The 21,978-nt window shown below is 43.1% G+C and overlaps 2 protein-coding genes across 6 annotated transcripts; both read right to left on the bottom strand.

Annotated features, from left to right (window-relative positions):
* Positions 1-1,176: 1,176 nt before the first annotated feature.
* On the bottom strand, positions 1,177-3,710 carry LOC110537082 (hydroxycarboxylic acid receptor 2-like). Its single transcript, XM_021622844.2, has one exon. The coding sequence runs from the start codon at positions 3,297-3,299 to the stop codon at positions 2,289-2,291; it is 1,011 nt and encodes a 336-aa protein (XP_021478519.1). The 5' UTR covers positions 3,300-3,710; the 3' UTR covers positions 1,177-2,288.
* A 303-nt stretch (positions 3,711-4,013) lies between these two features.
* On the bottom strand, positions 4,014-21,283 carry LOC110537084 (density-regulated protein). Of its 5 annotated transcripts, none has more exons than XM_021622846.2 (7): positions 21,063-21,283; positions 18,893-19,011; positions 12,190-12,294; positions 11,999-12,088; positions 4,901-5,017; positions 4,654-4,793; positions 4,014-4,337 (listed from the first exon to the last, which is right to left on the bottom strand). In XM_021622846.2, the coding sequence occupies exons 2-7, from the start codon at positions 18,999-19,001 to the stop codon at positions 4,293-4,295; spliced, it is 606 nt and encodes a 201-aa protein (XP_021478521.2). In that variant the 5' UTR covers positions 19,002-19,011; positions 21,063-21,283; the 3' UTR covers positions 4,014-4,292. The 5 variants fall into 5 exon arrangements, with proteins under 5 accessions (XP_021478521.2, XP_036792960.1, XP_021478523.2 ...); XM_036937065.1 differs by having other exon boundaries at positions 11,999-12,082; XM_021622848.2 differs by having other exon boundaries at positions 11,999-12,079.
* Positions 21,284-21,978: the final 695 nt, after the last annotated feature.

The following is a 21,978-nucleotide window of genomic DNA, read 5'->3' as shown; positions in this document are numbered from 1 at the left end:
TCCACAGGCATAATAAACATGGCCCAAATATAATCAAAGGGTGTGTTAAATGTAGAGTGATCGCTACAACCATGTTGTAATTATTATAAAACAACAAGCAATGAAATGTGCTTTTATGCAAACACTTAAATATTCCACATTATCTGTGATCTTTTTTACAACACTTATTCATGCATTGCTGAGCACTTATAAAACCCTAGACAACCTCACAAAACACATTTGTATCACTTGGAAAGTCATTGTATTCGACAAGTAAGCCTTCCATTGTAAATAATCCCTCTGGAAATATTTTGTGGAAATCACAATTCATTCACAAATAATTTACTTTAATCATAAGCATATAAAAAAACGAATCAAAGACAAACTATTGTAAATATGAAATACTACATGAATGATTGCCGTGTTATACAGCATGCAAATTGTTAATTGTTCAAACCTATTTATTTGTACTCTCAGCTATCGAACATCAACATAACATTTGGTTGTTGGCTATATACAGCAACCAATATACAGCAACAAAAATGATTATCTTTCATATTAAAATAGGCATTCTTCTCTGCAGACGCCTATCCACCTCCTTAGCCTTCACGTCTGGTTCGATATTCGTCACTGACCATGTTTACATGCACACCAATATCCCTTTATTATTTGGGATACTCAAGCATTCTGTTTTTGAGTTGATGCATGCCTGGGATATGCTGATCGAAGATGGGATACTGTGACACGCAAACATTTGATCCCGTTTACTGTTGTTTTTGCCGCCTTCGCAGGCTCAGTTTCGCATTCGCGTTGTGTGATGATGTTTTCATCTGATTGTCAAACAAATCACTTTAAAATGTAGACTACCTGCGCAGTTCGAGCCACGATAATTACGTAATAATTTTGCCTATAATTAATTTACTATCATTTACTACTGGCTACTTTCACACCTAATTTTAAGACGTTTCTGCTTATAATTTTCAACATTTGGTAAGCCATATTATAATTTCCGACATTTGGTAGGACATTGTCAACAGTTTGATACATGCAGCTTCTCTTCTGTCATAACCTTTTGCCCCAGAAGACTAAATAAAGGAGTGGTCACCAGAATAATGTCTCACATCGATAGAATGAATGCATTAGTAATCTAGTTAACACCGGTAAAGTTGTCTGTTTCGTTTAGGGACTGGGGAGAAAACTCCTAAAAAGTGGTAAGATTGGTCCTATGCAAAATGTCCAAATGTCATCAGTTTGACCGTTTTTAAGGAAATGATAAACTGAGAAAAACTACAAAATATGTTTCTGATAAGACTTCAGTTCGTCTTGGCTGCATATTTTATTTTGTTGAAATACCATCTGCTTGCATAACAGTGTCAAAGATAACACATTACAAGCACATTAACATTTTCTCAAGAGATGCTGAAATAAATAAATCATATTTCTCCACTTCTGTTCCCTAGACAAAATGTACATTTGAGTTCTAATTTCACTGCAAGATATGCATATTTCTGCAGGAGTTAATATTATACTACTCTGCATGTGAGAGGTTACAGGCTTACAGTCAGTGTCCATATTTCAGATACTATTCCATTTAACCCATATACTTAAATTAGGAATATTATGTTTATTCATGTTTAAACGGATATCCCTGACTGGGATATCAAAGGTGCATGTAAACAGCTTGTCCCGAATAAGATCTTAATCAGGATATGAACTACTGTCTGGAATACTGTGCACATGTAAACGTGGTCACTGACAGATAACAATATTCCACTAGAACAGGAACATCAATTAGATTGAGCCGCAGGCAGATTTATTCTTGAGCATGGTCAGGGGGCCAGAACATAATTATAAATAAAACAATCATTTCAAACCTTACTTACATTTATATATGATCCCACATATATTGTATTTGTCTTTAATGTGTGGGAATTCTTTGGAACAGATATCCATAATTAAAATCACTTGATTTATTTTTGCTGGTGTTTTTACAATATTTTATGTCCAACAACAATAACTCCAAAAAATAAAATATCTATATAGATTTGTTTTGCTCAGAAAACTTGGGGGGACAAATAAATTCACCTGTGGGCCACCAGTTGAGGAACCCTGCACTAGGAGTAGAAATAACCACACAGAGTCAGATACTTCTGGGTCCATATTCACAAAGGGTCTCAATGTATGAGTGCTGATCTAAGATCAGTTTTGTATTTTAGACCACAATGAATAAGACTTACTCTGAGACACTTTGCGAGTACATGCCCAGGCCCAGATCCTGGATCAGTGGTTAGAAGTAACTAACTACCACTTCAGATCTTCCCTGATACTGTGTTCGGACTGCAGATCCCGGTCCCATTCACAGGCGAGGCTGACTGTTCCTCCTCCTCTTTCCTCCCTAGCAGTCTGTTGAACAGCTTTAGGAAGGTCCCGTTGAAGGCCGGGCTGGAAAAGTAGTATACGATGGGGTTCAGCACGCTGTTGAAGTAGGTGAAACACACAGAGGTGTAGAATGCCAGATTGGCCTCTTGGAAATACCGGCATTCGTTGTACCAGGCCTTGAGGATCCACACAGCGATCCGAGACACCGTACTGGGGAAGAAGCAAATGATGAAGATGAGTGCCACGGCCATGACGAACTGCACCGCCCGCTTGATCTTCCCTCTGGTGTCAAGCGTCTTGCTCTTCAGCTGCCAGGTTATGCAGACAGTGCAGAAGGTGACGATGGTGGTTGGCAGGAAGAACTGGATTACATAGAAGGTGTTGTGCCACGTAGACAGCGGGCTGAAGCCCATGCAGATGTTGAAGCTCTCGCACTGAGTCCGGTTGTTGCGGTAGAAGAAGTGTTCATTGGCCAGCAGGTACCCGGTTGCAGCGATGATCAGGCCCCACAGGCCCAGAGACACCCACAGAGCATAGTTCAGGCCCATCCTGTTGATCTTGTTCATAGGGTGAACGATCTTGAAGTAACGGTCTACGGCCACCGCAGTAAGGAAGAAGATGCCAGCGGCACGGTTGGCCGCCAACAGGAACAGCATAAGCCGGCACAGGACATCACCATGGATCCAGTGTTTGCCACGTCTGTAGTAGTCGGCTCTGAAGGGCAGACAGAACAGGACGATGGAGTCAGCCACGGCAAGGTGTGCGAGGTAGACAGAGTTGGGCTTCCAGGTGTCCATGTGGAAGATAAACATCCACAGAGCCACAATGTTCCCCATCAGCCCGAATATGAACTCCAGCACCAGGATAGGAGGCAGGACCAGGTCCAGAATGGGAGAGTCGAAGGCGCAGCAGTTGTCGTCCATAGTAGTGAAGTTCGCCATGGGTCAAACGATACGCTACAGACTAGAGAGCGTCTGTGTGCAACTTTGCTCCCCTCTGAAGAGTCAACCTGGAGATAGGGTGTACTACGCACCTCATGGGATCAGGGATTTTATTGTTTGTGCTCATGCAAACAATCTTCCAGCGCCAACAACTTGGAGAGTGTGTGTACGTAGTGTGTTCTCTCTTGTGGGGTGCTATTTGTCCATAGGGAAATGGCTCTGCGTGTGTACACTAACAGCCCAGGGATTATGGCTTCATTATAAAACTATTATGCTGGTGGAAATATTATACTCAAGGGTATATAAGGGACATCAAAGGGTTCCCAGAAAACAACAATAAAGGTCACAAAACAGGGTCATGTTCAGTAGGCACGAAATGGAAAACACTCCGAATGAAGATGTTTCAAAGTGAGGTACTCTCAGACCTTGACCTGTACCAATTTATTTTTATCATTGTTTTAGGACAGTGGTTCCCAACCAAGGGTACTAGGACCACTGGGGGTACTTGGCCTATCCACAGGATGTATTTGAGAAGACTCATTAGACCATAGACTTACTGGTAAAATGCACGAGTGGATGACCCTGCCCCTTGCCCACAAAACGACCACAGATGGGTCTTATGAAATTAAATTACACAAAGGCAGGATGAACACAGTGCAGACAGTATAGTGAGACGTGTACATACACAGAGTGATATGATGAAGGACTAAAGAGTGAACAAGTGATTGAGACCGACATTTATTACCCTACAAGCTTGCCGAGTGAAAAGCGTTTTGGAAGGATTCAGATCATCAGACCAGACCTTTGGCAAACAAGAGAGCAGCTATCAAAAACTGAAAAATGTCAAGTGGGGTGGCCGAGTCCACAGTTTCTATACAGTAAATAAAATAGATATAAAACGACTCCTTTTTTAATGTTAATGTGTACATTTGGCCAAGTTATTGTTGTTGTTACAGGTCACATCCATTCTCACTAAAAGCACACGTCGGGTCTTCACTTCTTGACTTCTCCAAGATCATCAATACTGTCGTCATCCACCTACAATGAACAGAAAGACAGATGGCTTTAGCGTGTGTAGGGCTGTGATGTCTCATTAAGGTTATGCACTAGTTACCACAGCCACAAAAGGAAAACAATTAGCTTTTGGGGTTTAAGGTTAGGGTTAGGCATAAGGTTAGCAGTGGGGTTAAGTTTAAAATCACATTAAGAAAATAAATTGTAGAAATAGGCAGGGTTCATGACTGTGGCAACTAGTGACGGCCCTCATTGAGTTACACACAGGCTAATCTTTCTATTTCCTGTAACTATTTTCCATCATCTATGTGACGAGGGAGAGTAAACACAGCTTTCTTACCTCAGGCCACTTCTCCTGAATGACATCGATGATGTCATCTGTAAAATCTCCCTGAATGATGATTTCATCCTCTGCCGTCACAGAGGCGCCGCAGGAGAACTTCTGAGCAAAGAATCTCTGAGCCTCTTTAAGGTCTATGTCTGCAGAGAGGACATCCAGTCACAAGCAAGAAAAACAAGGTTACTGGTATGTCCATGTCTTTAAAGGTGGTTACAGTAAAGGTGTGTGTGACAGTCAGCAGTCTTACCAAATGTGTTCATTCCACAGACCCGTGTGACGTATTTCTTCTTGGCGCGGGGGATTTTAGCTATTGTTATTTTCTGAGGCACAGTCTTCTTTTTCTGTTTGATCTGTCCTCTGCCACCTGGACAGACAGAACAAACAGATTAGAACAGGAGTCTCCAAAACCAGTCCTCAGACACCCGTAGCCGTTGCACGTTTGTTCTATACCAGGCCAAACACACCGGACTCAACAGTGGTGTGTAGTCATGGATGCCAAGGGAGGCCAGGATTCCCAAAAATTTGACCAATAAAAAAATTATAATACAAATATTGTCTCTCATCAGAGCGAGGGAAACAGCGCCCCTCTGTCTCAGTAGGTGTAGCCCATGTCTGTGATACTGTCTGGCCAAAAAGCGTATGACATGTTTCTGCCCGTAGCATAGACAGGTTTAGATGCATATTTTATTAGGATGCCCCTTAGCTGACGCCAATGGCAACAGCTAGTCTTGCTAGGGTCCGACCAATGATGTATATAAACCCTCTATTGCTGACGCTACGTACTGGCCATTGAGCGGCTTTGAAGCTACCAGTCGGCAATATTGGCACACCCTAGTAGGAGCAGTCCGCCATAGGAATGAATGTAATTCTACAGTATTTCAGTTAAAATGTGTCAAGGACAAAATTACATGTATTTAAACATTTTGTTGTTGTAGTGGGGACAGTAACATTAGTATTCTCAGCAAAAAAAAAATGGAAAAACTTGCTTCTATTTAACTCTCATAATATAATTTTAAAAGGTGCGCATTGAGGTGTCTGTAATGTAATAAATGTGTCAAAAACGTATGTAGACATTAGGGTTGAAGATTTTGGGGAATATTCAGAGGTGGACATTTTCCGTGGGAATTAACAGAAATGTATGCAAATTAATATTAATACCCTTTAAATGTAGATGTTTTTTTGCATTGTATATATTTACCATATCAAATGGAGACAGAAACCTTTTACCTTATCATAAGTAGACATAATTGCAAATGATTAAATCCTTCCAATATATATATTTTTTAAAACAATTTAGTTACGAATTGAACTTTAATTAAATGAGTTGACACTTCACACAGGATGATTTCACTGAACAACAAAAGGGAATATTTTTTTTTATTTTACCCCCTTTTCCTCCCCAATTTCGTGGTATCCAATTATTAGTAGTTACTATCTTGTATCATCGCTACAACTCCCATACGGGCTCGGGAGAGACGAAGGTCGAAAGTCATGCGTCCTCCGAAACACAACCCAACCGCACTCATTCTTAACACAGCACGCATCCAACCCGGAAGCCAGCCGCACCAATGCGTCAGAGGAAATACTGTGCACCTGGAGACCTTGGTTAGCGCGCACCGAGCCCGGCCTGCCACAGTAGTCACTGGTGCGCGATGAGACAAGGATATCCCTACCGGCCAAACCCTCCCTAACCCGGACAACGCTAGGCCAATTGTGTGTCACCCCCAGGACCTCCCAGTCGCGCCCGGCTGAGACAGAGCCTGGTCGCAAACCCAGAGTCTCTGATGGCACAGCTAGCGCTGCGATGCAGTGCCCTAGATCACTGCGTCACCTGGGAGGCCCCGAGAAAGAGAATATTGAATGATCCATCGCATCTCCCAAAAACATACATATGTAAAATTATAGTCTAGAAACTAAAGCTTTGGTTGTCTTCCTCTCAGGCTTCCATGTCTTCTCCCTGGACCTTCTCAATGTCCACCTCTTGAACATCAGACTCTGAGGCCTTATCTTCGTCACTTTCCCACCTTGTTGAGGATGGCTCTTTGTCAGGCTCAAAAAGCCTCAAATTTGCCCGGACGGCCACCAATTTTTCAACCTTTCCATTGGTCAGCCTGTTGCGTGCTTTGGTGTGTGTGTTCCCAAACAAGGACCAGTTGTGCTCTGACACGGCTGATGTTGGTGGGATTTGGAGGATGATGGAGGCAACAGTGAAAAGAGCCTCAGATCCACAAAATCCATTTCCAACAGGTGGCTGATGAGATATGTTGGCACGACTGCCATATTGCATCTCCATCCCAAAGCCCTTGCTTGGAAGTGTACTTCGCCAGACTGCCAAGAACCTTGCCCTCATCCAGGCCAAGGTGGCGAGACACAGTAATGATGACACCATAGGCCTTGTTGATCTCTGCACCAGACTGGATGCTCTTGCCAGCATAATTTGGGTCCAACATGTAGTCTGCAGCGTGAATGGGCTTCAGGCAGAAGTCTTCACGCTTTTTGATGTATTTCAAAACTGTAGTTTCCTCTGCTTGGAGCAACAGTGAAATGGGCAGGGAAGTATGTATTTATTATCTTACATCTGCAAGCAGAGTCTGAACATCAGACAGGATGGCATTGTCTCCCTCAATCCGTGCAATGTTTACTGCTATAGGTTTCAGGAGTTTCGGGCTGATTCCCAATCTCTCCCAAAATACATCATCCTGGAGGATCCTCTTGATGGGGCAGTCCATATCGGCAGACTGTGATACAGCCATTTCTTGGAGACTCCTTCCCCTGAACCTTCACATACCTAACCATTTCCTTGGCTCTCTTGTAGAGTGTATCCATTGTTTCAGTGCCATGATGTCTTTGAGGAGCAGATTCAATGCACGAGCAGCTCAGTCAATGGGTGTGATGTGAGGGTAGGACTCCTCCACTTCAGACCAAGCAGCCTTCATGTTCGCAGCATTGTCTGTCACCAGTGCAAATACCTTCTGTGGTCCGAGGTCACTGATGACTACCTTCAGCTCATCTGCAATGTCTGTTGTCCCTTGTGTCTGTGTTCTTGTAGAACACTGGATGAGGGGTGGAGATGATGTAGTTAATTATTCCTTGCCCACAAACATTCGACCACCCATCAGAGATGATTGCAATACAGTCTGCTTTCTCTATGATTTGCTTGACCTTCAATTGAAGTCTGTTGAACTCTGCATCCAGCAAATTAGTAGATAAAGCATGTCTGTTTGGAGGGGTGCATGCAAAAATCTCTTCCAATACACATTGCCTGTGAGCATGAGGTGAACCAGTTGCATACACAGCCCGAGCAAGACATTCACCAGCATTTCTCTAACTACATTCCTCCATTGAGTCAAAAAAAACTTCTGATTCCATGAGGACCATGAGCTGTATCGATAAGGTGTCTGATTCATCATTTTCACCTCGAATAGAAGTAGAGGGACTTTTGTCAGAGGTTGCTTGTTGTGAGCGCTGAGGGAACTTTATGCACTTGGCCAGATCATTCTGCATCTTTGTTGCATTCTTCACATATGATTTGGTACATTATTTGCAAATGTACACAGATTTTCCTTCTACATTAGCTGCAGTGAAATGTCTCCACATATCAGATGGCATTTTCCTGTAAAGATTAGAAAAAATTTGTAAAAACAAAAAACTAATACAATTCCATGTACAGATAAATAGTTAAGCAGTTCGATTAAACAACTCCTTTGTAAGATGCATGTTTTAAATTATACATGTATGGAAACAGGTGAATTAACACTCCTCAGTTAGCAGGCTCAAGCAAGCTAAAACCCACATGGCAACAAAAACTAACTAGCAGAAATTGTTAACAAGTTAGAAATGATTTGAACACTTTGTTGTAGGCTACTACTTACTAGTTAATAAAAAATTATGTCATAAAAAAATACATTCACCCCACCCAGTATTGTAATCAAAACTTACCAGAAAGCATGTAGTCCTTGGCGCAGACAGTGCGCAAGATCTTGAGAATCAGCTGTACATGTGATGGAAGAGTGCACTGCACATGTGATGGAAGAATGCACTGTGCATGCAGAGGGTTGCGATTCCATTGAATTGGGGATAATTTAACCAAAATATGCCACAAGACCTAGAATTGCCTTATGTGTATCCCACAAAAAAAAGGTTCACTGTTACAAGCTAACTTTGTAATTTAATCAAAATTCCCCAAATTCCGGGGCTTAACTTCCCATGAAAAATGTCTGACCCTTTGCAAACCTAGTAGACATCAATAATTGGATTTCTATAGCTTCCAAAATCTTTTTTTACAATGGAGGAGGAGTGCCAAGATGGCTGTGCGTGGCTTCAATACAGTGCCCCCCAATCAGTCATCCAGGGTTTATACACATCATCGGGTATGACACACAATGAAAAAAGACATTACAGACAAAAGACTACAATTTACACACATTTAAAACATCAAAGTAGTGTGCGTGCATCTATCAGTTACACATACATGTCAGTACATACACAGAAAAAGTAGTTCAAATGGGGGAGAGGCATTGTGCCATGAGGTGTTGCTTTATTTATTTTTTGAAACCAGGTTTGCTGTTCACTTGCGCTATATGAGATGGAAGGGAGTTGGCTCTGTATAATACTGTACGTTTCTTGAATTTGTTCTGGACCTGGGGACTATGAAAAGACCACTGGTGGCATATCTGGTGGGGTACGTGTGTGTTTCAGTGCTGTGTGTAAGTTGACTATGCAAACAATTTCGAATTTCCAACACATTGTTTCTCATAAAAATAAGAAGTGATGCAGTCAGCCTTTCTTCAACTCTTAGCCAAGTTAGCGGAGAACATCACGAAAATGTTATGCACGCTTCAATGGGGCAGAAGTACATGTGTTGTTGTGATTCTGGATGGCCAGAAAGCGAGCAAATGACAGGAAACTGCCATGTGGGGAATCGTAAGTGGCTCATTTCAGCTAGTTTTAGTTTGTTCTTGATACCATGTCGAGGTGTTGACTGATGTCACGTCAATATGTCTAAAATTCGCTAGCTAGCTAACCAACAACTGTAACAACAGATTTGACAGACAACAAGTGCTCATTGTGCAACTTTATGCATTCAATAAACATTGGAAACTAAATATAGTTTACATATTGTCAACAATCTATCCCAACCCAGTATATTTTGCCCCATAGTTGCGCACGCATCGGTTTTGTTGCTAAACAACCAACTCGTCTATTGAATTCAATACAACGGTATGAAAGTCCTGCCCAGTTTCTGAATCATGTCCCAGGCTATTTTTGAATGGCCTTCAATATTATATAATCAAATTCATGAACAAACGGTCATATGTAAAATTGTATTCGTGGAATAATTTACTTCTAAATGATGCCTTTCATGAAGGTTTTCGCTTGCATTTTATTTTTATAAAACCGTCACAGGGTAGAATTGAATTAATCCACAAATAAAAATAGAATTTTACATATAACTGTGTTTTCATGAATTTGATTATATAATATTGAAGGCCATTAAAAAATCCTGTAGGACATGATCCAGGAAGTTGGCGGGACTTTCATACCGTATAGCAAGGGAAGCCTACAAAAAATAATAGCCAACCAGGGTTTAGCTAAACCAGGTCCTGGTACACCCCAAAAAAGTTAAGGGAGGCCAAGCTTCACACCAATCAAATCACATTAAAACAAAACGTCATTGACAGAAAAAAACATGTTGCGTCGTTGTCCTCCAGTGGCTAGTTAGCTAGAATATCGGCCCTTTCCTAAATGGAGATGGGGATTTGGACTTGGACTTGTGGTTTTATTTGATTATAACAGTGATTCTGATCAAACCATTAAACATACATTGTGCCCCTGGCCTGAGTGGATGGAAGTTCAATATGTAGCTAGATGTAAGAAGGCTAACGTTAACTATCATCGTTGCCCATGCGAGGAAGTTGGCTGGCAAACATTTTACCCAGGTAGCCTAGTCTAGGACAACAAAAACTAAAAGCATGTACTGTATGACAGTCAGACCATTGTGGAAACATGAAAGCGGGTAGGATGGCATTAACGTGTCAACAAGTTTTTGACATGCACGAGCAAACAAAACAGTACCATGGACAGCCACATTATATTTAGCTTACGTTGATTGGACTAAATTGTTTTTGGTTTCTTTAACTTCATTAAACTAAGCATAGGCTAGAGTTGATTTGATGATGTTGAAATGATGCTAGAATAGCGGAGGCAGCTCATATTTCCTTTGCGACTTGCGGTAACTCTCCATGGTTCTAAATCAATAACTGTTTAGTAGTTCGAAAATGTAGGAAACATTAACTTGATTGACCATGCTGAGGGTCAGCGATGGGCAGCTTTGATGGGAGTGGGGGCCCAAAAAATCTGAACTCGTAATGAGGGGCCACAGTGGCTCGCTGTCTGCGTACCCACAGCCCTACACTTTTGTGAGCCCTAAAATATAAGTTTTAAAGTTAATTTCCTGCAATTCTAGATATTTTGCCGTGGAGCATAGAGAAAACGTTGCAGTTTTAAAGCAAGTTTACTGCAATTCTACACATTTTGCCATAGGGTGGAGAGAAGATTTTGCAATTGTAAAACTGATTTCATGAGATTCGACTCATTTTGCCATGGGGCAAGGGGGGAAAAAATTGCCATTTTACAGCTAATTTCCTGCAATTCTACACATTTTTCCATAGGGTGAAGAGAAATGTTTGCAGTTTTTAATGATATCTGAGTGAGCGTGACTTACAATATCAATGGGGCCCACCCCGGTTAGTAACTCGACCATGACTACTAAAAGTTTAGATCGCTGGCTGCTAGACTAACTTATCAATAAAAAATGTTTTGCTGACATTGAGTGGCTAATTGAGTGCCAGTGACTGACAAACATAAGAGAAAAACTGCTGAGGCAGAACCAAATTTCAAAATTACACCTTGTCTATTCTACGATTCTAACTCTAAACAGTAAGCCGAGCCCCCGATGGAGTTCTTCCAAAAGGGGGGCTGTGGGTTGTAAATCGCCCATCCCTGCTGTAGGTGATGTAACTATTTGTTACATGCAATATTTGCATTGTGGACTTCACCGGGAAAGACACTACTCTCCGGTTTTGTTATGAAACAAAAGTGTGGTTAAATTTATTCAGCCACTGTGTGACTTGTCTTTGCCTAACGGGTTACAGTAATTTTACACACGCAATGCAACTGCCAATTAAGAGCTTGATGACTACAACAATAGTCTGGAATATAACAAGTATGTAGACCGGTTAGGGGGTCCCTGAAGAGTGTGCCGGGAAACACTGGGTTAGGATTTGAGGAGGAAGGAAGCATTTTTTAAGAATTCAAAACTAAAACTGAAGAGTTGAACTCAGACCTCTCTTCTGCTTCTTCCTCTCCTCCTCCTCTCCAACAGGTGGCGCCTCTTCACAGCCGGTGTCCTGCTTGGGAGCATTTCCTACCGGACCAGTAAGGCAGAAAAAAAAAGAAGTATTTTAATATAACAGCACCCATCTTCCTGATAGGAAAAATAAGGGAGGGAGTGGGAGACTGTCTGATGGAACTCACCTACACTCATTCTGGCAAACAAATCTGGGAAGTTCTTCTCCAGCCACTGCCTGCATTTGGCTGGCTCAGGCATGTACTCACAATACTCTGTTGGCAAGGAGCACACTGCAAAAAAAAAAGTAAATGGAGAAGTGTTAGACCTTGACAATAATGTGACATTACAAAACAATGTTTTAGGAATTGGCCATGATCATCTATAGATCACTAGAATAGCGTGCCATTTCGGACACAGTTGTCACGAACCGGCTCAAAGCCCGTAACAAAGGGAGACAACGTGGAGATAAGGAGTAACAAAAGATATTTATTAACTGAAGCAACTAAGGAAAATATACAATGATGTGTGTAATCAGTAATCAGTAGTGTAAGTGAGTGTTTTGCATGCATGAATGTGATAATGCAGGGTGTTGAAAGGTGCCAAAGCAAACAAACAAAAAGTCAACAAGAACCACAACACAATCTACAAATGTCTGCATGGAGAGAGTCTCCTCCATGAATGGGGAAGGGGTGTATTTATCCTGGGAAACACCTGGGCCCAGGTGTTTCCCATGTAGCTGACGACCCTCTCAACTCCGCCCACCGGCATCCTAATAAGGAAGGAAACAAGAACAAAGACAAAATACGGCAGACAGAGTGGGAGGGTCGTCACATTCCCCCCCATAAAACCGGGGACCAACAAGGACCCCGGAACAACATACCAGCCCCTGCAGTCCCAAATTGGTGAGGGGTTATGTGTTTACACTTACAATTTGCCCCAGCCAACCTCCTCCCCAAACCTCAGCAACCTTCGCACAGGAAGCAACATTTAAGAGGAACGAAGAAAACAAGACCAGGAGGGAGCAGACAGGACAGAGAGAACATGACAATAGGAAGCAATGGTCAGTCCCGTAAACATTTAGGAGCAGGGTGCACGAGAGAGCGCATCAGCAATCACGTTTTCAGATCCCCTGATGTGCCGCACATCGAGATGGAATGATTGTAAAAATAAACACCATCGCATTATCCTCTGGTTTGGACACATCATGGACCTCAAAAAAGTGAGGGGGTTATGGTCGGTGTAAACCACAATAGGTACTACCCCCGACCCGACATACACTTCGAAGTGTTGTAGCGCCCAAATGAGTGCTAGTGCTTCCTTTTCAATAACCGAATAGTTCAACTGATAATCGTTAAACTTTTTGGAAAAGAAACTAACAGGCCTCTCAACCCCAGACACATCTGCTTGCAGCAAAACTGCACCTGCCCCTACATGACTCGCATCCACCTGCAAGGTAAATGACAAATCCATGCGAGGAGCAGCCAGCACCGGAGTTGAGGTAAGCAACCTCTTTGCCTCTTCAAAAGCGTGTTGACAACGAGTAGACCAAACGTAAACAGCCTTAGCTTTCAGCATATCGGTCAAGGGAGCGACCACAGTAGAGAAGTTCCTACAAAAACTACGGTAATAACCAATCATGCCCAAGAAACGCATCAGTTCCTTTTTAGTAGTTGGTGATGGAAAAGCATCAATAGCCACCACTTTCGCCCGAACAGGACGCACTTCACCCTGCCCAACCACTTTTCCAAGGTATGTAACGGTTGCCTGAGCAAACTCACATTTAGCCAGATTGATTGTGAGGCGAGCCGCAGCCAGACGCTCGAACAAGGCTTGAATACGGGACAGATGTTCTTCCCAAGTATCTGCATATATCACTACATCGTCCAAATAAACAGCGCACCCGGTCAGACCGGCAACAACCCTGTTCATAAGTCGCTGAAAAGTCGCAGGTGCATTACGCAGACCGAAACTCATAACCGAATATGAGTACAGACCAAAGGGTGTAATAAAGGCAGAGATTTCACGTGCCCTAGTCGTCAGTGGCACCTGCCAATAGCCTTTTAACAGGTCAAATTTGCTCACAAACTTAGCTGCACCGACTTGATCAACACAGTCCTCCATCCTAGGAAGAGGAAATGAATCTGGCTTTGTGACACTGTTTACCTTACGGTAGTCCGTACAAAATCGGTTTGTTCCATCCGGTTTACTGACCAAGATACAGGGAGAAGCCCAACTGGAGAAAGAAGGCTCTGCTATCTTACTCTCCAGCATGTACTTGACCTCAGCATCCAGACAACGTAGTTTCTCTGAAGAAACTCTATAGAACCGCTGACGAATGGGGTCAGCATCTCCAATGTCAATATCATGTTCCATTAAGTTTGTACGTGTAGGTGTATCAGAAAACAAACCTGGAAATCTCTGAATCAGACCAACCATCTCTTTCCGCCCATCAACAGATAGGTGAGTGAGAAGACTGTCTAAGATATCCAGTGTTTCAGAATTTTTCAATCTACCCTGCAATATACAATCGTCAGGACCAGGAACATCTTCCTCCTCATGCACAGATCTAGCACGACAAGAACCCAAGGAAACAACGGTATCAGCCAAAAGAACAGGTTTAGCGTCCTCTGCAGAATCCCACTGTTCAGTCTCAGAGGAACGTGCATAATAGGGTTTTAACAGATTTACATGGCACAGCTGGTGTGCTTTCCTTCGTTCTGGAGTGGCCACTAGATAATTTTGCTCAGTGTACTGGCGCAACACTGTATATGGACCTTGAAACTTGGCTTGAAAAGGAGAACCAACAATTGGCAACAGAGCAAGAACCTGGTCACCCGGACTAAATTGACGAGGCTCAGCTCGGCGATCAAATATGCCCTTCATCCTCTCCTGTGAAGATGATAACTTCTCTTTAGCCATTTCACCAGCGGCATACAGCCGTCTCCGGAAATCACACACATACGATAACAGGGACTGAGGAGGCTCGGGAGACTTCCAGTCATCCTGGAGAACAGATAAAAGTCCACGCACCCTATGTCCAAACACAAGGTCATTTGGACTGAAACCCGTGCTCTCCTGTGAAACCTCCCTAGCGGCTAACAGTAACCAAGGCAACCCCTCCTCCCAATCCTTATCCATCTCAGTACAATAAGCTCTCAATAACGACTTTAGAGTTTGATGGAAACGTTCCAGTGCTCCTTGACTTTGCGCGTGATAGGCGCTAGACAAATTGTGTTTAATATGGAGCTGTTGAAGAACCTGACTAAACAGATTAGAGGTGAAATTCGATCCTTGATCACTCTGAATGACCTTAGGGATTCCAAACAATGAGAGAAACTGAGTCAAAGCTTTTAACACAGATTTAGTTGTGATAGATCGGAGAGGATAGGCAGCAGGAAACCTAGTGGTCTGACACATCACAGTGAACAGGTAACTGCTACCCTTTTTAGAACGAGGCAGGGGACCCACACAGTCAATAATCAGATACTCAAAAGGTTGGCTGAGTACAGGAATAGGAAACAATGGTACCGGTTTAATAGCTTGATTAGGCTTACCAGTTAATTGACAGGTGTGACAAGTTTTTATAAAATCAGAAACATCCCTCTTTAATCTAGGCCAAAAGAAATGTCTTAAAATGCGATTGTAGGTTTTCCTCACCCCCATATGTCCAGCAACGTCGCTGTGGGAAGTTTCCAACACCAAGTCACGAAGCTTAACTGGTACAACAACCTGACTAATTGCCTCCCCCAGAAAACAACTATCATGAGACACCCACTTTCTCATCAGGACATCCTCTTGGAGAAAATAGCCATGGGCGACATCTCCCAACTGTTCTACAGGCACAATTTGGTCACGCAACTCTTCTAACGTGGGGTCATCCCGTTGCGCATTAATTAAATCTGAGCGGGTTACAGATAACGGAATAACAGGGAAAACAGTGGCATACTTCTTTGTATTATTATCATTAGTCGGCGCAGTGACCAATTCGCCACGGCTCATAGAACGTGTCACTGCACACGCAGAGAACACCTCTGGGAAACTCTGTACACTCTCATCAGGAATCCCAACAAATGACGGCTTAGTGGAAACCACTAGAGATGGAAACACGGCAGGCCATACACGCTCACCAGCCAAGTTATTCCCAAGGATAACGTCGATACCCTCAATAGGCAACGAAGGCCGCACTCCCACAACAACTTCACCTTTCACCAGTCCACAATCCAGCATCAGTTTATGCAATGGAACTGACAGAGTGTTCAAACCTATTCCCCTAATTAGAACACTATTCCCCGAATCAGTCTTAGCAGAAAAGGGTAACACAGATTCCAACACAAATGATTCAGAGGCACCTGTGTCTCTCAGGATCTTCACTGGCACTAGGTCTTTACTTCCTAACATAGACACAAAACCTTCCGTAATAAAAGGTAAATAGTCTGGATCAATATGGACTTTCACATTCTCCTGGGCCTGAGGAAATGAGTCATGAGTGAACTGATGTGGAAAAGGTGCAGCTAACGCGGTAGGCTTGGATTTAGCGTAAGCACCCTTTGACCTGAGAAGTGGACATTCGTTTTTCCAATGACCTGAACCTTGACAGTAGTGACACTCCTGCCCAAAGTCAGCTTTACCATGGGAGTCAGGCTCAACCTTAGTTGAATAGAACTCTGCCCGTGAACCAAAGTATCTCGGTGAGCGAAGCCCAAATCTATCCGAACGCCCCCACTCTTTCCGAATACGAGGCTCTGCAAAGACACTTTTGTGAGTCAACACATACTCATTCGCCAAAACCGCAGCTTCAGCGACATTCTTTACTTTCTGTTCGTTAATATACGTGGCAATACGATCAGGAATTGTGTCCTTAAATTGTTCTAACATAATCAGATCACACAGCCCTTGGAAAGTCACAACTGCAGAGGCGGAACACCAGCGATTAAACTGTAAAGATAATTGTCGCGCAAATTCAACATGAGATTGCTTATCATCCCTTTTTAATGTTCTAAATCGTTGGCGGTAAGCCTCAGGGACCAATTCATAAATCTGTAACACAGCTGTTTTAACTTTATCATAATTGGCACTGTCGTGTACACTAAGAGCTGAATATGCTTCCTGCGCTTTACCAGTCAGCACACACTGCAACATTAAAGTGCGGTCAGAATCAGGCCAACTCCTAGCGTCAGCAACACGCTCAAACAACGAAAAGAATGTCTCGGGATCCCTTTCATTAAACTGAGGCAATAACCGTAAGTTCCCAACAATATCAAATGTCTCTGGGGCACGACCAAAAGAGGAACTACCCCTAGGTAAATCTGGATCACCTTCCCAAAACAAACTCTCCCCTGAGATCTTTCCTTCCCTAACCAACTCTATACGTTCTTGTTGCAACTTGATTTTAGCATGCTCCATATCTTGTTTAAATGCCAATTCCTTTTCATACTTTACACGATCATGCTCTAGCTTCTCACGATCATGCTCTAGCTTCTCACGATTACTTTGCCGATCATGCTCTAGCTGTAACAAAAGCAGTTCTTTCTGCTGTTCAAAAAGAAGACTACTTGGACTAACCGATGGAATGGCCATTGTAACGTTATGGGGAGACGACAAACTCTCAGCAGAGGCTGGCTCAGTGGTAACTTCAAGAATACCACTCTCCATCAGATTGGCTTTCAATATCAACCTAATAGAATTCTTTAGACGTTTATCACTAATCTCAACGTTGTAGTGTTCAGCGACCTTCAACAGCTGTTCTTTAGTACCTAAGTCTAACAATTTCTCAGATGGAAAGCGAATGAATTCATCTATATAAGATGCCATAGTTACAACAACAAAACACAAAAAAAAATTTTTTTCGCTCTTCCCCTCTGCTGAGCACACCAGACCATAACCCGAGAATTGACAATCACCCTGAGCACCACAGAAGAGAGATGAGATACGGAGCTTCCCCAAAACCTATAATAACTCAACCCTAGTCTTCGTGCAGATTTGCAGTGGGAATTTACGCACTGTAGCCCGCTGGCAAGGAAAAACTCCCCAGCATGCTGGTAAATTCCACCAAGCCACGGATGTGCCCCCGAGACAACTGCTCAGTCCACAGACACCACACAAAAATAACAAACATTAACCATGCCCAACATATTCCAAAAATGAAACATGTCGCTAAGCCTATCAGGGGAAAAAAACTATAGCTCCAGGTAGCAAGTTCCACTACCCTACCCAAATCTCCCACTGAGGTACACAGCCGATTACTCACCTCAGGCTGATGTCCCAAAAGAAAGTAGAACAAACGTTTCCAGGCTAGACAGGGCCTGGAAACTAACCATTATACTCTCTCCAACGCAGCACACAACCCAACCAAAGGCAACCAATACTGGGCCTATTAAACTCAAACACAATATACAAACAAACACGTACTTCCACGGTCTCCCAAACCAACAGTTCAAATATCCCGGACGAGCCCCCACTTGTCACGAACCGGCTCAAAGCCCGTAACAAAGGGAGACAACGTGGAGATAAGGAGTAACAAAAGATATTTATTAACTGAAGCAACTAAGGAAAATATACAATGATGTGTGTAATCAGTAATCAGTAGTGTAAGTGAGTGTTTTGCATGCATGAATGTGATAATGCAGGGTGTTGAAAGGTGCCAAAGCAAACAAACAAAAAGTCAACAAGAACCACAACACAATCTACAAATGTCTGCATGGAGAGAGTCTCCTCCATGAATGGGGAAGGGGTGTATTTATCCTGGGAAACACCTGGGCCCAGGTGTTTCCCATGTAGCTGACGACCCTCTCAACTCCGCCCACCGGCATCCTAATAAGGAAGGAAACAAGAACAAAGACAAAATACGGCAGACAGAGTGGGAGGGTCGTCACACAGTCATACACTTACCTCCACAGTACTGGACTTTGGTTGGGTGCTTTGTGTTCGGGTAAGCGCTCCCATGATGGTCTCCTTTGTTTTCTGGTAAACCTGTCTCTGCATTCTCAGTAGTAGCCATGATCGATTATCTGAACAGAGGGGAAAAAGGTTAATTAGGTAAAGTATGCCTTCAAATCGAACGAACAGTGAGAATCATAGACAATCAGTATTTTACCACTAACAACATGGCTTAGTCATGATCCTGGACCCTCAACAATGGATTGGTCTGATGACAGCAAACATACATTGTCAAAGCACTGAAAACAGAAGCCTGTCATGGCCTGCCATGTCAGTCAACATGGATGCATAACACCAAACTTCACCACGTAAACTGCTGCAATATATTTTTGGCAGAATAGTGCTGCTGCTGCTATTGCAGTGACATTGCAACTCAATCAATTAGCCAACACCCCCATCTTCAGCTAAGCAGCTACATGATGTCATACATTATATATACAGAAGTATGTGGACTCCCCTTCAAATTAGTGGATTTGGCTAGTTCAGCCACACCCGTTGCTGACAGGTGTATAAAATTGAGCACACAGCCATGCAATCTCCAGAAACAAACATTGGCAGCAGAATGGCCTTAATGAATAGCTCAGTGACTTTCAACATGGAAACCTCATAGGATGCCACCTTTCCAACATGTCAGTTAGTCAAATTTCTGTCCTGGTAGAGCTGCCCCGGTCAACTGTAGGTGCTGTTATTGTGAAGTGGAAATGTCTGGGAGCAACAACAACTCAGCTGCGAAATGGTAGGCCACACAAGCTCACAGAACGGGACCACTGAGTGCTGATACGTGTAAAAAATTATCTGTCCTCACTTGCAACACTCACTACAAAGTTCCAAACTGCCTCTGGAAGCAACATCAGCACAAGAACCGTCCGTCGGGAGCTTCATGAAATGGTTTTCCATGGCCGAGCATTCGCACACAAGCCTAAGCTCAACATGCGCAATACCAAGCGTTGGCTGGAGTGGTGTAAAGCTCTTTGCCATTGGACTCTGGAGCAGTGGAAACGCTTTATCTGTAGTGATGAACCACACTTCACAATCTGGCAGTCCGATGTACGAATCTGGGTTTGGCGGATGCCAGGAGAACGCTACCTGCCCGAATGCATAGTGACAACTGTAAAGTTTGGTGGAGGAAGAATAATGGTCTGGGGCTGTTTTTCATGGTTTGGGCTAGGCCCCTTAGTTCAAGGGAAGGGAAATCGTAACACTACAGCATACAATGACATTTAAGACGATTCTGTGCTTCCAACATTCTGGAAACAGTTTGGGGAAGGCAATTTCAGGATTCAGCATGACAATGCCCCTGTGCACAAAGCAAGGTCTATACAGAAATGGCTGGTCAAGATCTGTGTGGAAGAACTTAACTGGCCTGCACAGAGCCCTAACCTCAACCCCATCGAACACCTTTGGGATGAATTGGATCGCTGACTGCGAGCCAGGCCTAATCACTCAACATCAGTGCCCGACCTGACTAATGATCGTGTGGCTGAATGGAAGCAAATCCCCGCAGCAATGTTCCATCTAGTGGAGAGCCTTCCCAGAAGAGTGGAGGCTGTTATAGCAGCAAAGTGCGGGGGACCAACTCCATATTAATGCCCATGACTTTGAAATGATATGTTCAAAGAGCAGGTGTCCACATATGCTTGGTCATGTAGTGTACCTCTCGGTCTTATCTAGCTTACAGGCTGAGGATCAATCTCTAGCAACAAAGATGATTGATATTCATTCACGAAGTCAAAGATAGGTAGAATTGTATGACAATTTCCTTACATCTGCTGTTGAAACTCAGTCTATCAGACATAATTAGCCAGCAATTGGGTTAAATTGCTAACTTGCATGATGCCTATATTCTGGTGCCTTTGCCAGACAAAATTGGAAGGTAACATTTTATTGTAAACGGTGACCAATCATACACAGACATAATCATAGCTAGGATATATCCAAGACTAACTACAAGTTAGATCGCTATGGTAACTGACGAGCTAGCTTCAAGAGCTGGTGGGCTAGCTAATATTTTTGACAACTGCCTGGTTTCTTGGCTGAGACTTCATTCATAGCTGGCTAGTTACCTAGCTATACTAACTAACGGCGCAGTCAATGTTACACAGCAGTAGCTAGCTTGCATTACCTCCAAGTCAATCAACGGAAAGACAACATACCCCTCGAATACGACCTTAATATTGTTGACTGTTTAACAAACCCGTAAGCATTATCAAGTAAAGTTAAAGCAAATCGTTTAATTAGAATAATGCTTAGTTATAACCACTGGTTTTAACAGCTTGAGGCTCACACCTAAAGCCTGATTTGGCTAGGGGTCCTATCAATGCCTCTTGGAACGCACGCACGTCTCGGGCAATAAATAGTAGGCGTTGTCTTCGTTGCCTGCATTATCACTTCTATAAAGACAAACAATTTGTCAAAGAAATAGCAATAAATTGCATTTAATATAAAAATGACAATGTAATGAAAAATAAAGTTGAAAATATCGAACACATGTAACTCCTATTATGGTTTTATATTGACGTTATACGACAGGCATTCGCATGTATGTCTTGACACTCATCCGCACCCATCACAAGTTTATTTTTTATTGCGTTACACCAGCGTTTCTTAAAGTATGGGTCGCGGACCTGTTAATGGTGGGTCGCGACGTAAATTTATAATTACTTCACGAATTACTGGAATTGATTTGGCAAAGTGAACTGCGCTCTCGGTTCAGTGCGCGCTCTGCTTAGCAGTGGTCTCTGCTCGGTTTGGCAGCTGCGCGAGTGGGAGAGGGAGATGCTCGTGTGCTTCGCGGTTTACCGGATCTTTTTTTCTGCAGTTTTCTTGAAGATCACTCCGCGACCCACACACTGCAGCGCTGTCGTTCAAGCCACTGACTAGTTATTCCCGCTCGGCATCGCTAACCGCTGTCGTGCTAGCCACAAGTTCTGACTGAGCCCAATCGGCATGAAACGCAAATACAGTGACGACTTTCTGTCTCTTTCATACACATTTTGAGAAATAACGAGGAGCGCCCACAATGTGTTTTGTGTGGGGAA

The sequence above is a fragment of the Oncorhynchus mykiss genome, chromosome 12, assembly GCF_013265735.2.
Source record: "Oncorhynchus mykiss isolate Arlee chromosome 12, USDA_OmykA_1.1, whole genome shotgun sequence".
In the NCBI taxonomy this organism is placed as follows: Eukaryota; Metazoa; Chordata; class Actinopteri; order Salmoniformes; family Salmonidae; genus Oncorhynchus; species Oncorhynchus mykiss.
The sequence above is the reverse complement of the archived record's forward strand: the minus strand, read 5'-3'. Positions and strand labels throughout refer to the sequence as shown.

Coding starts and splice junctions, on each gene's coding strand:
- LOC110537082 (XM_021622844.2), bottom strand. CDS start 3,299: ATGGCGAACTTCACTACTATGGACGACAACTGCTGCGCCTTCGACTCT.
- LOC110537084 (XM_021622846.2), bottom strand. CDS start 19,001: ATGGCTACTACTGAGAATGCAGAGACAGGTTTACCAGAAAACAAAGGA. Junction 12,089..12,189: donor GTTTGCCAGAATGAGTGTAG/GTGAGTTCCATC, acceptor TCTGCCTTACTG/GTCCGGTAGGAAATGCTCCC. Junction 4,338..4,653: donor TTCAGGAGAAGTGGCCTGAG/GTAAGAAAGCTG, acceptor TGTTCATTGTAG/GTGGATGACGACAGTATTGA.